Genomic DNA, 17,743 nt, shown 5'->3' with positions numbered 1-17,743 from the left:
TTTAGTTCTCGTATATTTTTGTAATTAATCACAACTTAAAGTTACCTACCCATTGATAATACTAATCAATGCTAAAATCTACTCTGTTGAAACTGATCTTTGTTTAATACAATGGTATTCAATTTACGTTCAATTTTGAGCATGTGAACATGGCTCGAAGTTGAGTGCTCTTCTTTTTGTTATAAATGAAGTCGTCATTGGGCTTTTTAAAGTTGATCACACTCTCCGTGGTTACAAGATTATTCTGCAGGAAGAACATGTATTTGAACAATTTAACGTTTTTCATATTTAATTTTGAGCATATGAGCATGTTTTCGTGGAAATTGAGTGCTATTCTTTTTGTTTAATGAAGTCGTCATTGGGCTTTTTAAAGTTGATAACCCTCTCCCTGGCTACAAGATTATTTTACAGGAAGAACATGTATTTGAACAATTTAATGTTTTTTGACAACTTAACGTTTTTTCATAGTTTAACGTTTTTTTCAAGATTTAACATTTTTTCACAATTTAACGTTTTTCATATTTAATTTTGAGCATGTGTGCATGTTGTCGTGGAAATTGGATGCTCTTCTTTTTGTTATAAATGGAGTCGTCATTGGGCTTTTTAAAGTTGATAACCCTCTCAATGGTTACAAGATTGTTCTGTAGGAAGAACATGTATTTGAACAATTTAACGTTTTTCATATTTAATTTTGAGCATATGAGCATGTTTTCGTGGAAATTGAGTGCTCTTCTTTTTGTTTAATGAAGTCGTCATTGGGCTTTTTAAAGTTGATAACCCTCTCCCTGGCTACAAGATTAATTTGCAGGAAAAATATGTATTTGAACAATTTAATGTTTTATTGACAATTTAACTTTTTTTCATAATTTAACGTCTTTTTCAAGATTTAACATTGTTTCCCAATTTAACGTTTTTCATAATTTAACATTTTTTTCACAATTTAACGTTTTCTTCCCAATTCACTGAAACATACATAGAACGAAATACTGAAAGACTTACATGTTTACTTGAATTTAAATATAAGTTACAGGTAGGCTTTAGCAAGAAATCTGTTCTGGACGTTTTTTTTGCCGTGTCCCTGCGCTCCCTTCGCTCTCTATAGTTGGAACTGAGAGCCACGGTCTCAGTTGTTTTGATGCTAATGGGGATGAACTTAAAGGTGATTCCATGCCTTAAAAAGAGTATTTTCTTCTGCTACATGGCAGACATTCTCCATGCTCGAGCGTATAAGAATTTGCTCAGCGTTTACATATTAATTTAAATCTTCAAGTATCTTCAATCTTCTTCAAATTGTCTTCAATTACTGAATAATTTTTTAGAAGCTAACCACACTTAGTCCTTTCCACTGCATGACAAAGACATTTTCCATGCTCAAGCGTATACAAATTTGCCCAATGCTTAAATATTAAGCGAATCTTCAGGTATATCTAATCATCTTCAATCACCTTCAAATTATCTTCAATTACTTCATAATTTTCTACAAGCTAACCGCACTAAGTCTATTCTGCTGCATCCAAAGACATTCTCCATACTCAATCGTATAGAAAATTGCTCAATGCCTAATTATTAATTGAATCTTCGATTTTCTTCAATTTATCTTCATCATGTACTCACATATTCAGGTCTTCCGATTGGGTCTTTGATTAAAAATACACGAAAGCTTTTGCTTGGGAATGCTGAACGGAAACTTAGAATTGCTTACGCTAGTGTGGTTACATCGTAGCTTAATCTGGAATGGAAAGCCCTTTCTCAAATATTTAATAGTGTGGCTTTCCCGTATATTCTACATTCGACCCTATTTCGGGACATTTTTACCCAAGTCTGGTAGGCGTGGGTTGCGAAAGTGTTTATTTTTAAGTATGCAAAGTTTTTGCTTCAGACCCTTCGGTGGTTCAAGAATAGGTACATCGTTAACCGTTTCGGTGTGGTGGAGCCGGTTCAGGCCGGGCATGAACAGTTTCAGAAATTGAGTAGCTAGTCCTCTTCTCACCCGTGGAAGGATGTGTTATTTTAGTTACAGTATTATTGGTAATTTGTGTATATCTTTTGGTCGTGTTTATTTTGTTTTTCTTTCTTTTTCTTTTAGTGTACTCCATCGTTTTTTTTCTTGTTGTTGGATGGGTAATAAGTAATATTTATTTGCTCGTTCATTGCTTATACTCCATACTCAAACATGAAACTTAAAAAAAATCTTAGCAGTTGTTTTAATTTGTAGGGAAACAACAATCAAAGTATGGATTTTTCATCTGCTTCTTCTGCAAACTCTGGCTGTAATTCCAATGATATTCAAGATGGAGAGAATTCTACAGCGAGTCGTGAAGACTTAAGCCCTAAAGATAAAAATTCTCCAGAATCCATCCCAAGTCCTGAGTTGATGGAGCAAGGCTTTCAAGATAGAAGCTCTCCAAAGATTTCCTGTGACATACAGAATATGAATAGAAATGTTCCTGTTTGCTTGGGAGTAAGTAGTGCCACTGGAGTAAGGCATATACTTTAAAAATGAACAGAGGACAGTATAATATTTTTAACTATTTTCTTTGATAATATTTTCTTTGGGAGGAAGGAGCTGTCAGATTCGTTTTCATTTGTTTATATTATATATGACTTTGCACGCAGGCACGTATACAGAAGTCTTACTTCGGGGGAATAATAGAAAATAACGCTTATTTGACAGTTTGAATGAGAAGTGCCCAGGAATTCAAGGATTTCAGGATTTCAGGGGAGGGCCTGGCTCAAAACCGCTCCTTCGCCGTATATGTGCCTGTTCGAACTACATAATGATATTCTTGAATATGTCTAGGCTTTTTTGTATACAAGAAAATTAAACTTAAATTTGGTTGTCTGATAATTTTTGCCCTCCCATTTTTACCCTTTATAACCAACGATTTCCTTATAGAGCAAGAAATAGCGGAAAATTATTGGAGAGGGTCAAGTCAGTTGATATTCGTCATTATTAGAAAAATCAAGATGGGCGTCGATTGGGCTTGGTACCGACCCCCCCCCCTCTAAGATGAGAGGATTGGTTGGACGGGGTGGTAGTAATATATATATATATATATATATATATATATATATATATATATATATATATATATATATATATATATATATATATATATATATATATATATATATATATATGTATATATATATATATATATAATATATATATATAATATATATTATATGTTTATATTATATATTATATAATATGTTATATAATATATTATATATTATATTATATATTATATTATATAATATATTATATATTATATTATATATTATATTATATAATATATTATATAATATATTATATAATAATATGTTATATAATATATATTATATATATTATATAATATATATTATATATATTATATAATATATATTATATATATTATATAATATATATTATATATATTATATAATATATATTATATAATTTATATTATATATATTATATAATATATATTATATATTATATATTATATATTATATATTATATATTATATATTATATAATATATAATATTATAATATAATATATATATATACATATATATATATATATATATATATATATATATATATATATATATATATATATATATATATATATATATATATATATATATATATATATATATATATATATACACACATATATATATTGCCTCGTTTAAAGCACTTCCTGTTAGCCGAATATAAGCAATAACTAAGTCAAATAATCTTCCAAGCGTGAAACTACCGCAAATCAACATCAATAAATAAATAATGCTCAAAACAAACAGAAATTACAATAAATAACCGATTCAAACTCAAAACGAGCGAAAATTAATATGAATAGGGCTGACAACCCCCATCCCTTCTTAAGACCAAAACATAATTTGCACTTTCTTGAAAACAAAATACAGTTCAAATGTTTTCACATTTTTAAATCTAATAAATAAAAAATATCAGTATATGTACATTAAACTGATAATCCACGGTCATTTGTTTTCAAGAAAGTGCAAATTATGTTTTGGTCTTAAGAAGGCATGGGGGTTGTCAGCCCTATTCATATTAATTTTTACTTGTTTTGAGTTTGACTTGGTTATTTATTGTAATTTCTTTAGTTTTGAGTATCATTTATTTATTGATGGTGACCCTTTTAAGATTATTTGACTTCATTTCTGCTCATTTTTGGCTTATTGGAGCTCTTTACTTTCTTTGAAAAACTTTTTACCTAAATGTTTTCTTTAATTAATTTCTGTTCGTTTTTTATTGACATAGTCTTTTTCTTATAATTTTTTTTTTCTATCAGAATCCATAGTTTGGCTTGCTGTTTGTATGTTGGAGAAACTTTTTCACCAATTTTAATCCTGACACAAATAGTATTGTTTAATTTGGTTTTAGACTTCCTCAAGTTGGCCTCTAAAATAACCAAAAACACTGTGCCTTTGATTTAGTTTTAAAGCAGCATTTAATTTTAAAGCATAATGTGTCGATTGCATAATTGTGGGGAATTGACATACCCAATATCCCTAGAGACATACTTGCTTGACCGTTCTACTATGCTTAACGAAAGGGCTTTCTCTAAATTTTGGTTGGATGTGTTTGGAAAATGAATGAACTTGGGAGAAAGGCTGCTTGCTTTCCAATCTCTTTTTACTCTTAAAAGGGGCCCTTGAGGTTTGAATTTTGAATTGAATTAGCTCCTTGAAAAGTTTCAATGATATACCTAGCTATTATAGAGCAGCGATGTCTATTATATTGCTTTTATGCCCCTTTAAAAACCTGCATGTGCATAGTTTTTTCGTTTAATTGCAACTCCCCCTAAACCTTCCCTAAAAGTTTCACCTTAATACCCTTAGCATCATGAGTTACAGTAACTGTAGTGGTATCATTAATAGTGTACACATAGTGCCTTCTGGCTTGTTTAAAATCCGCCACAACTTACCCTTAAAGGTCTAACTTAATAATGTAAGCCGTTCTTGCGAAATCGCTTTGTCACCTTTTAAAAAATCCACATGCTCATATTTTGTTTTGATTTAGTTCAACATTCGCTTAAATATTCCTTAAACCCTTCACCTTAATACCCTTAGCTTGCGTATTTGCAATAGTTTTAGCAGCAGCATGCGCATAGCACCTTTGGTTTCTTCAACATCCCTTCAACACACGCTGAAAGTTTAAAATTTATGCCATCAACCGTTCCTGAAGCATTTCTGACACGTCTTCTTGACAACCTGTGTGGGTGTGCTGCATTTCGATTTGGTCCCATACAGTTTCGATAAATTCCAAATTTTTCGCATTAATACCTTTAGTTTTAATAGCAGCAGTAGTAGTAGTAGCAGTAGTAGTAGAAGTAGTAAGAATAGTTGCAGTTGCAGTAGTAGTAGTAGTGAGAATAGTTGCAGTAGCAGTAGTATGTGTAGAAGCAGTAGCATTAGGATGCAAATATTTCCTTTTGGTTAGTTCAACATCCCCACAACAACCCCAGTTATTTTCAACTTCACACACCAAAAATTTCTTAAGATTCCTGTTAAACCCTTTTGATAACGAACATACAGATATCGTATTGTGATTAAGTTCACCCCTCCCCCCCCCAAAAAAAAAATCTTTGAAAATTCCACCTTCATTCCCTTAGACAAAGTTGTAATAGTAGACACAGTAGCAGCATTGGTATTACTAGTAGTAGTATTAATTGCAGTAGTCCTAGCAGTTGCAGTAGTATTAACGTAATACCCTTTGCTCAGTTGAACATCCTTCTCATCAAGTCCTGGAAGTTTCAACTTAATACAATTAGCCATTGCTATGATGTTGCTGATATGCCCTTTTGATAAACTGTTTGTTCATATACTTCTTGAAATTTTCATCTCAATGCTCTTTCCCTTACAAATAGTTGTAATAGAAGTAGTAGTTGAAGTTGTAGCTGTAGTAATAGTCAATGTAGCAGTGATAGTAATACTAGTCCTAGCGTGCACATATTGCCTTTTGGTCATATGTTCTTCCCATTTTTACTATTCTCTGAAATTTCCAACTTAATGCACAAATCAAATAATTGAGATACGCTGTTTTGACAATGTACGTGCGCATAGCGTCTTTTGATTTAGTTCAGATTTCCCCTCAATATTGTAAATGGAGTAGTAGTGGTAGCAGTAGTAGTGGTGGTAGTTGTAGCAGTAGCGGTAGCATGCAAATATTGCCTTTTCATCATCTCCCTTATCATTTCCTGAAAGTGTCAAATTAATATATTCAGTCTTTCCTGATTTACGCCCTCTTGACAATCCATACACACAGAACGTGTTTGATTTATTTCAACACTCTACTCAAAATTCTCTGAGAGGCTCATCTGAATGCCTTCTGTCTTTTTGAAAAGTAAAGTTCAAAATACATACTTTTCTGGATAACATCTACTATATGTAAGCAATGAACGAATTACCCTGAGGACTGTGGGGAGGTTGACATCGCCTAGACATAATTATTGGATCTTTCACCAATGCTGAACAAAATAGCTCTCTTTAAATTTTGATCGGATTTGTTTTGTGGAACGATGGGCTTGGGGGAAAATGGCTGCCCTCTGTTAATTTTTGACTCTTAAAAGGGTACTAGAACTTCCGATTTCCAATTAAATAAGCCCCATCTGATCCGAAGTTTATGCGTCCACCCGTTTTATGAAATACCTTATATGCCCGAGGGCATAACTTAAAACCCTTGCCCCAGGGCTCTGGAAGGTTGTGTCCATCCTGAAGACATTGCTATATGCTCTTTTGCTTTTAAAAATAAAATCGCTATCTCACAATTTCGATCAGATGCGTCTGTTGAAAAGATGATGTCAGGGGGGGAGGGCTAGTTGCCATCCATAATTTTCGACCCTTAAAAGGGAACTAGAACTATACATTTCCAATTAAACGAGCTTTCTCTAAAGTTGATATGATCATTCCTTCCATATAACTTTATGTGCCCACGGGACATAACTAACAACACTTGCCCCCATGCTCTGGGGGTGTGTTTCAATTGCAAAGGCCTTCTTATGTGATCTTTGGACTGTTTTTGAACAAATGACTATCTCAAAATTTCTATCAGATGCATTTCGGGAAAGATTGATGGGGGGGGGGGCTGCTCCCCTCTGGTTACTTTGACTGTTGAAAAAGGCCCTAGAACTTCTATTTACCAATCCAATGAGCCCCCTCTGAAGTTTATACAACCACCCTTTCTATAAAAAAAAACCTATATGCCCACAGAGTATAACTTACAACCCTTGCCCTAAGGGCTTTGGGGGGTTTGTCATCCTCAAAGACATAATTTCCGAACCTTTTGAGCTACGCTGAACAAGATGGCTACATCAAGATTTGGATTGGATGTGCATGGGGAAATGATGGATGTGGGGTGTGGGGGGGGGAGGGGCTGGTTGCCCTTCAATCACTTTCGGCTATTAAAAAGGGCACTAGCCCTATCAATATCCAATCGAATGGGTCTCTTTTGAAGTTTCTACGATAATTCATTCTATGCGAAGTGCCGTGGTCTAAACAAACCAAAAAAAAAACAAGAAAAAAAAATATTATTCTACATCGCTCTTTACTTAGGCAGTGCTATTGCGCTACCTATGATTAAATATGACTAAGCCTATGCTATGAGTATCCTTAACTATCTGAAATGGATCAGTGTGCAACTGGAAGTGGGCTCTAAAAAGGGGACAAGGAACTCTGCCCACAAAAGTGGTTGAATAATTATAATGGAATTATAAACGTTTTGTTTTTGTAATAAAAAATAGATTTATGTAAAATACTAGGTTGGCTGATATATTTTCACGGTTCAACGTGGCAATGCCCATAGAAATGTGGTACTGCCCAAGTAGCGTCATTTGGTTGTCAAGTGGGGGGTGTGCCCCCTATGTTTTTTCGCCCTCTCCCCATATTTTGAAAGATAGTTTTTGGAGTATATTCACTGGAAAGTACCTTTTTTTTAGTATTTTCATTTGAAAAATATTGAAAAAACAACAAATTTCTCTTCACCTTAATTCTTGAAAAATCTTTTTGGTGCTTAAATACGAAGTAATAAAAAAAAAAGTCGTCTTGAAGTCTCTGTTCTGTTGAAAATATCCAAATACATGCCAAGCTGCAACGGTTTGAGACTACAGCTCTAACTATGGAGGTTAGGGAAAGTAAAAACAATCATTCCTTATTTAGTAATATTTTATTTTTTAGTAAATCATTTATTAGTAAACTATTACTTTAGAAATAGTAGGTTTAGTACAATATTATTAAGTAAATTATTAATGAAGCATTAGCTTATATATACAATAAGTTTTAATATACAATATCCGTTTCTTTTTGTAATTAATTGTGAATTTTCCAACGTTCTTCAGGCAGTTTAAGATGGATTTCACGTGTAATTCAATCCATACCAATATCATTAACGGGGGGGGGGTATTAGAATAATATCAGTTTGATCTTTGTAGGATTATAAGAATATGCTCTCCAACGACATAGAAGGTGTTGCACTAGGACGCCCCTAACCATTCAATTCAAATAACAAAACTGAAAAGCCTGATATCCCGGGATCATAGCTGAAATATAAATGTTATTATCTTATAGAAAGCTTATAAGAAAAAAGACTAAAACACTAATTGTTAAAAAATAGACAACGAAAAGGATTTTTTATTTATTTATTAAAGACTTATTTATATTATCGGAATTCTCGATACCTGTATTATACAGGCTGTATAACAAAATTATTTTCTTATAATATTTGGTGATACGATACCTTAAAAATTAAGTCTTATAGTGGGCCAACTGTCTCAAAGATAAAGGGCCATTCATTACCGTATTTTCCCTGGGGACGAGCTATTATCAAAAGATGTTGAGAATTTGTGGTTTGACTTTGAAATTTGACTGAAAAGACATTGAAATTTTATTTCCCTTTTGTCGTTAAGTTTGTCAATCAATTCTGGTGGCACCGGAGGGAACTCTCAGACCTGCTAAACTACTCAAACGACAATTCTTTTGAACTGATTTTCAGTTTTTCAAGCAATTATCCTTGAAAATTTTTAGGGGCTGACCTTTCCGGAACTTAGGAAAAAATTCTAATCCTTAAATTGAAAAAATTTAACTCACAATTTTTGATGGTGTAAGTTTCATTAAAACTGAATATCTGTATTTCTGGCACATAACTGGTGTAATTTAACATAGCTGATGTAACGGTGATGGTGTAAGTTTCATTAAAACTGAATATATGTATTTCTGGCACATACCTGGTGTAATGGTGTAATGGTGATGGTGTAAGTTTCATTAAAACTGAATATCTGTATTTCTGGGACATAACTGGATAAGTTAAATGGTTTTCTATTAATTCTGGGCAAGTATGTGTCTACTCCTAGTTTCCTTTTGTTTATTTGGATTTCTTATCCAAACTCTACGAGCTATGGTACACTAGCTAAAAGAGGTTATATTGGACGTGATTGGATGATTGTTTAAGGTATCTGAATAATAAATCAAGCCTGATTAAGTTTCTAACCTTAAATTCATTCAGTTTTGGGTGAATTAATTTCATTTATTCAGTCTGAATCCATTTCTTACATAAAATCTGTAATAAAGCTTGGAACTCGGAATGTTTTTCAGACTGAATATGCACATTACAAAGCCAAAAGTCTTAACTGACATGATTATTGCCAAGACACTTTCCTCTGCAACTAGGCTTCATTACAGGTCTCACAAGACAACCAGGGAATGAATTTAGGCTATTAAACTTGTATAGACACTCCTTATCCGAGGGACAACAAAGTAGGCAATAAAGTTAATTCTTTTTTTGGACAATATGTGTGTTAGAAACTGGACGAAGTTGCTTGGTGTAAACAACTTAATTAAAATTATAACCATGAACAGTAGTTCCCTGTTCATCCCTACTTCTGGCATTGTTAATCCTTGTTTGGTCGTTTTGACTAAACAGATTTAAATTATTATATAGTGATTGATTTTTTACATGACAAGACACAATCACAAGGCATTGTTTGGTCGTTTGGACTATACAGAGTTAACTTATTATATACTGATTGATTTTTTTACTCAATAATTAACAGTAAATGAAAACCTTAGAAGCGATGAATTGAAAATTAGAGTAAACAATCTATTTCCGGACCAATTTTTTTTTACACTTTAGAGATAAGTAATTGTGCTAGGTAAATGGAACTGTCAGAGATTTTCTGGATTTTTGACGGTATTTGGGGGCATTTAGGGTGTTTTCAGGGTTTTGTGCTGATTGCTCTAAGTTTCTTCCCACTGTCTCTGCTACTTTCTTCACATTATGTTATGATTATTTTCTGCCAACGGCCTTTGTAAGGGCGATCCCTTTGACCTCATTTTAGCTGCATAGCCTTCTCTTTCATATTGCTATTGCTCTAATTACGTGCGTATCGATTTGGTGCAACGTATACCAGTTAAAGTATATTCACACTCTCGACCCATCCGATCCAGCACTCCAGCTTCCTGATATCAAAGACCCGAACTAGCGAGGGGATAAACTAAGATAATTACGATTTGGTGAAGATTCTGCTGAATCATGAACGAGGAAAATCTAGGTTATCACTTGCATTATATTGCTTAAAGAAGACATTAAGAAAATGGCTTCCAACATGATTTACAGACAGGCACTCAATTAAATAACTTGAATTAGTTGATCAAGTAATTAATTGATCAAGATCAAAATAAACAATCAATTAAATAACCCCTCACAGACCCCGGGAAAAGGGCTGTAAGCATTGCCATGCTGTAAGTACCGTAGTTCAGTTGTACCATGTACCCATAAATTTCAAATGCACAGTTTCTCTATTTTTTCGACCTTATATAGCATTTTTCCCAACCACAATTTTTGGGCTCTTACGTAAATTTCTTATCCGTCATCTCGTTTAATGTTTGGGAAGTTGACACATATCAAAGTGCCCTACACTTTGATATACCATATACGTTATATACCACATACGTATTCTGTTTCTTCAAATTCAAAAATTATGATTATTAGATTATTTTTATTTTATCCGACTATTTATTTTAGTTGATCCTGATTGTTTCAATTAAATAGAAATAATCTCAATTGATTTAAATATATTTGTTTTGCTTGTAATAACAATAATAAGAACAATTTATGACCTACTATACAATCTCTACGCTGTTGCTTTCTTGTATGTCTCTGAATCCTTTTCCTTGTTTATTTTATAGCTTTCAAATAAGAGACAGTACTGGCTCAGACCGCTTTCGATCGAAAAGGCTTTCAGCGTCGTTTTCTTGAATCTCCGTCCTTTTTTATTGTAGAGTAATGAAATAACAAAGAGGGTTAGACCAAAGAGTATCGGTAACTCATAAGAGTGGAAACTGGCGCTAATGTAAAAAAAAATCACCAACGCCATCTAGCGTTTGGCGAAACTTGGCATTTTTTAAGCCTAATTAATTAGCCATGATTTGCCCTCATCAAACTTAGGTCTATTAATATGTACTACGCCTAATTATATTAACAGGCTATTAACAAGGCCATTAGGCAATAGGCCATCGTAGACAAATAGGCTAGGCCTTACATATATATTTAGGATTATAGAAAACTAGCACTTTCTTGAAAACACAAAAGCAATGTATATCAATTTAGGAGTCAAATGTTTGTACGTAGCCTCACAACAACAAACTAATTAAATTGCTGAGTAATTAAATTACTAATTAAAAACAACAACAACAAACACTAAATGAAATTATGAACGCCTATAAGGCTCGATAGGAAAGGAGTTCAGCGTCATTTTCTTAAGTCTAGATCCTTACTTATTGTACAGTGTTTCTCAACTTTTTCAAATCCCGTACCTCCTAAGAAATATTTTTATCATGATGTATCCCCAGCAAAAGCCAAAAGAACATTGAAAGCATTACTAAATATAACTTTGATACATTTTCACATCTGTAAAAATTTCTCTGTTTCAGTGGAACCAACCAACCATCTGGTGATGCATCTTTATGCTTGTAGGATTACATAAAACTAGAAATTTCTTGAAAACACAATCACCATGTATATCAATTTCGGATTCAAAAGTTAGTACATAGCCTCACAAAAACAAACTAATTAAATTGCTGAGTAATTAAATTACTGATTAAAAACAACAACAACAAGCAATAAATGAAATTATGAAGGGCATCAGACGCCTATAAGGCTCGATAGGAAAGAAGTTCAGCATCATTTTCCTGAGCCTAGATCCTTGCTGATTGTAGAACAGTGGTTCCCAACCTTATTCAAATTCCGTACCTCTTAAGAAAGGTTTTTATCTTGAAGTACCCCCAGCAAAAGCTAAAAGAACATTGAAAACATTGCTAAGCATAACTTGGATACATATTTTAACCTAATTTGAAGTAACTGAACATTTTTGGGGCAAGTGACCTACTTCAAAACGAACGAGACACTGAGATATTGACTGTGAAATCTGTTTGCTTTCTCAGCATTGCCAATAATAATTCCACAAATGAGAATGGTACACTTACTTACTATTTGATTGAGGAAGACGGATATTTTCTATTCTCATTAATTGAATGATTGTGTGTTAATATTACCCGATCACAGGATGAAAGAATGTCTATACTCCTGACAGTGTAACAAGACCTCAAACAGTGGAAGTTATCAACAGGGGAAAATAGATTGCTCGGAGAATGAGCAATTTAGTGGTTATTCAAACAAATTTAATATTTTTAGGACCATAACATGAAAAGTAATTTTTTAATAAAACGTAACAACAATGTTACGAACATAACCTGTGTGGAAATCCTACCAAGACGTTCCGCCATTACTGATATATTTTCGCATACCCCATCACCACTTGCTTTTGCGTAACCTTGGGGGTATACGTAACTCAGGTTGGGAACTACTGTTATAAAGTATTGAACTAATGAAGAATACTAGCTAACGCGCAGACAAAGTTTAATTAAAAGGGCCCCCAGGGTTACCTTACTGAATCCATGTCCTATTTTATTGTACCTAAAGCATTAAAATAATGAAGCACTAGTTCAGACACTAGTTTCTGAACTATTGTGTGTGAACTAGTGACTATTACGTTTGATTGAAATGGTTTTCAGCGTCATTTTCTTGAATCTATATCCTTGTTTTATGTAGATCATTGAAATCATGCAGATTACTAATCCAGATGGTGGTGAGGTTTGATTTAAAAACTGTTCAGTGTCATTGTCTTGAATCTATATCCTTGTTTTATGTAGATCATTGAAATCTTGCAGATTACTAATCCAGATGGTGGTGAGGTTTGATTTAAAAACTGTTCAGTGTCATTTTCTTGAATCTATGTCCTTGTTTTATGTAGATCATTGAAATCATGCAGATTACTAATCCAGACGGTGATGAGGTTTGATTTAAAACTGTTCAGTGTCATTGTCTTGAATCTATATCCTTGTTTAATGCACAACATTGAAATAATGCAGACTACTAGTCAGGACACCGAAGAGGTTCGATTGAAACGGTGTTCAGCATCATTTACGTGAATGTATATCCTTATAAAATGTAGAGCAATGAAATAATATAGATTACTAGTCCAGGTGCCGATGAAGTTTGAATGACAAGGTGTTCAGCGTCATTTTCTTGAATCTATATCCTTGTTTAATGTAGAGCATTGAAATAACGTAGATTACTAGTCAAGACACCGATTGGAAAGGTGTTTTGTGTCTTTTTTTTTAATCTATGTCCTTGCTTAACTTAGAGCCTTGATGTAATATAGATTACTTGTCCAGAAGTCGATGAGGCTCGATTGAAAAGACGTTCAGCATCATTTCCTGGAATCTCTATGTTTAATGTAGAACATTGGAATAATGTAGATTATTAGTTCAGACGTGGTAAGTATTTGGTTGTAAAGGTGCTCAGAATTCTCATCCTCAATTTATATCCTTTTTTTGTAGAACATTGAAATAATGGAAAGCACTAGCTCAGATTCGGATAACGTTCGAACAAAAAGGCGTTCATCGTCAAAGCTAATGAAAATTCCTCGTACAAGTGAAGATATTTGTCGAAGGAAAGTGACAAAGCGTCATAAAACGACAAGGTAATAAATCCTTTTTTTTCAGCATTTACGGGTTTTACAGACGGAGTGTTTGAAGATAACATGCCGCATTTATTAATAAAAACGACATAAAACGACATAAAACGTCATAAAACGACATAAAATCGTCATAAAACGACAAGGTAATAAATCCTTTTTTCCAGCATTTACGGGTTTTACAGACGGAGTGTTTGAAGATAACATGCCGCATTTATTAATAAAAACGACATAAAACGACATAAAATCGTCATAAAACGACAAGGTAATAAATCCTTTTTTTCCAGCATTTACCGGTTTTACAGACGGAGTGTTTGAAGATAACATGCCGCATTTATTTGATGTGGGTGTACTTTATACCAGCTTTTAACATTGCTTACAGTTTAACGCTCATTTCGAGCTTTTTTACGGATGTTTAATTGAATTTTTGAGATTGACTTCATACAGATGAATAATTTAAGTAGTATATTTGGGGAAATTATGTTGACATTTGCATAGACAGGCATCGTCAGTGTAAACAAACCCACGAGGTTTTGTTGAAACTGAGCCATGGTTTGCAGTCCTAAATTATAGGATAGATGCATTTTTTCTCATTTGTCGTGTCATTATTAAATTCTACAAACCTTAAGTGTTGTACTGAGAGATTTACCTTGGTGTTCCGTTCCATATATTTGGATTTTGAAGCCTTAATTTGTTTTCTGAATTCTAATGGGATCGGTGTGGTGTTGGGATGGCAAGAGCCTTAGGTACTCAACGGTATTTGTTTAGGCTTAAATTGTGGAGAGTAGATAATTGGGTCCTGACGTTTCTTCTCTTGCTACAGATATCTATGCGGCTATTTTGAGGTAATGGTGAGCAGTAAGAAACGGATGCAGAATGCGCTAACTTTGCTGTACGTGCTATAAAAGCGGGAAATCGATGGGAAGACATAGTGAAAAATAAAGCCGAATTCATTTCAGCACAAGCAATTCTCACTGCTAAAGAAGTGCTTGGGCTGTTGCCCGGGATATCGACACACTTTGCTGTGCGGTCTAAGAAGACAAACGATATCCTATAATTAAAGTAATGAATGGCTGTGAAGAAAAGAATATTTCCCTTCTGCGCTTTGTTATTTTTGAGCCGGGTGAAGCATCATTTACTCCGGGTGAAGTAACAGTTATTCTGACACGGAAATAAATTATTCAGTTGTTTTGTTCTTACTTTGCTCATTAATTGTCCCCTCCCTTCATCTCTCTGTCTTTTGTTCCACCAAGAGTATGAATGAAATCTTGTATATGTTGCAAAACCAAAAAAAAAATCAAAATAAAGAGGAGAACTATCATCCAACAGCACTACATTAAGCGAGGTTAGGGGTTAACTCCCACCTTTGTTCACCGTAATCTTTTCTATATTTATCTAAAGGCCCTTGGAGGGATCCGATACAACTGAATCCTTGTTTAACTTTACCCCACTCAACCCAACCTATTTATCTGAGCCACCCTTCAACTCATCCCCTGTTTTACGCAACCCCCATCTTATTTAGCCCCATTTAACTGAACAACCATTCAACTTAACTCCATGCAACTATACCCTTATTTGACTCAAGCCATCGTGAAGCTCAACACCGTTTAATATCAACCAATGATAACTCAACCTCAGCCACCATTCAACTTTTCACTGAAGTGACTCAACCCTCAATTTAACCCCGCTGTAACTCAACCCTTATTTAACTAAACCTCATTTAAGTCAACACACGTTTATTTTCACCCTCATTTGACTTAACAGTAATTCGATTCAACCGTCCTTTCTAGACCGTCATATGCTGTAGTCGTAAAAACCGTAAAACACCGTTATTTCCAGACCGTCATATGCTGTAGTCATAAAAACCGATCGTAAAAACCGATAAACCGTAAAAAATTTGAAAGATCTTTTGAACCCGAACGCAAGGAACACGTATTTTTATATTCTGTAGAAACTCTGGGTCGCATAATGTTGAGCTAAAGCCGGGGCTAATGTTGAGCTAAATATCAATGGAGTGTAGTTTTGAGTAACAAGAATGTTGCCGAATCACTTGACGAGGCAGTGGGTAACAGCGACTTAAATATAAGTGTAAAATTGAAGATCCCAGAGTTTTTCCGAATACTCCGGCATGTTCCTACAGGAACTTCTACGGATGAACATAGGTCCATTTTATCGAACTGTGTAGATGCCTAGAAAGTTGGTAGCACTTGCTGGTTCAAACTAAAATTTGACAGCAAAATTCATCTGTGTGAAGCAATAAACTCTCCCCCAATTTTTGGTTTTGAACGACTGCCTATTAATGTTAACAAATTCCTTCCAATGCAATGCTACAACTGTTCACTATATAGACATTCCGCAAAATCTTACACTAATTCACCACAATGTTCAGTATGTATTGGCAGTCATAACAACTCTCGCGACAATCCATGCGAAAACGCTATAAAATGCGCTCATTGTTGCTCGTCTGAGCACCCATGCTGCAGATCTAAATGCCATGGTTGCCCAAAGTCTAATTTCTAAGCAATGATTTCTGACTCTGTGCATGTAGTCTCATGGAACTTAAATGGCGATGCAATCGAGAAAATGCCACTTATAGAAGGACTGTGCTGCTGTAACGATGTGGTCTGTGTGCCAGTACATTTCTGATCCGAACAAGCTATTAACCTGCTAAGGATAAGTGATGGAGTAAAATCATTTGTGGTCCCAGTCAGCTCAGTAGGAAGAGGAAGGCCCTTTGGTGATGTTACCATACTCATCAATAGCACCATCTACCTTTCCCTTTATAAAAGCAAGGAATTCTTTGTCGCTGTTAAGGTACACAGAATGGTTGTCTAGTCAGTGTATATTCCTACAGATTACAGAGATGAAATCTCTGAAGAGCGATTCAGTGAGGTATGCAGCAAATTGTTAAGCTTGGTGAGCAGATGCCTTAATCAAGATCTTGAGTGCATCATAGCCAGCGATCTAAACTGTGACCTTTCTGACAGGACTAATCCTTTCGCACAGATGTTTTTAGCCTCCTGCGATAGTCTTAGTGTAGCTACAAATCACCTGGGTTTTACGTACGCACACAACATGGGATCGATATCTAGCCTCGATTCCATGCTAAGCACACCGAAAGCCCCAGCCTGTGGCCCATGCCATATCGAGAGTCTGTGCGTCTGACCATTTTCCGATTATGAATGCTTTTCAAGTCAGCCATGTACAACCTGATAATCCCCCTAGTGCTAGGAAGTGGGCTGTCAAGACTGACTGGAATACAATTGATCTTAATACACATCATGCAGTATTAGATGAGAATCTTGCCAAAATAACCTTTCCAGTTATTACAGCAGAATCCATTGATTCCAGAAGTTAAACAGATGTGTCTGAACACATATTGTACGGAAATTTCTCATGCTATAAAAGATACAGCTGATGTTTCTAGTCAGGAAGTTAGAATTGGTACGAATGTCCCGAAGTGGTCTGAAAATCCTGCTCTTCGGGACGCATGTGCCCGTGTGAAATTCTACAATCGACTTTGGATTGAATGTGATCGTCCGAGATTTGGTATCGTTAATCTTATACAAAGGAGACAGGGAGGCCACTCGTTTGGTCTTCTTTAACAAAAGAGAGAATAAACAGAAGGAATTACATCTCAATAACTCATACAGAGTACACAGAGAAATAGAGACAGAGCGAAGAAGTGAAAAAAGAATCTACTTAT

General features: G+C 34.4%; 1 protein-coding gene across 1 annotated transcript in view; it reads left to right on the top strand.

Moving 5' to 3' along the window:
• LOC136036813 (protein timeless-like) overlaps nt 1-17,395 on the top strand; it is a 43,524-nt gene extending 26,129 nt beyond the window's left edge. The window contains exons 6-8 of the mRNA XM_065719144.1: nt 2,216-2,461; nt 13,901-14,043; nt 17,263-17,395. Of these exons, the coding sequence (XP_065575216.1) occupies nt 2,216-2,461; nt 13,901-14,043; nt 17,263-17,395 (522 nt within the window). The remainder of the gene's footprint in view (nt 1-2,215; nt 2,462-13,900; nt 14,044-17,262) is intronic.
• The last annotated feature ends 348 nt before the right edge of the window (nt 17,396-17,743 follow it).

This window comes from Artemia franciscana, chromosome 16 (assembly GCF_032884065.1).
Source record: "Artemia franciscana chromosome 16, ASM3288406v1, whole genome shotgun sequence".
NCBI lineage: Eukaryota > Metazoa > Arthropoda > Branchiopoda > Anostraca > Artemiidae > Artemia > Artemia franciscana.
The sequence above is the reverse complement of the archived record's forward strand: the minus strand, read 5'-3'. Positions and strand labels throughout refer to the sequence as shown.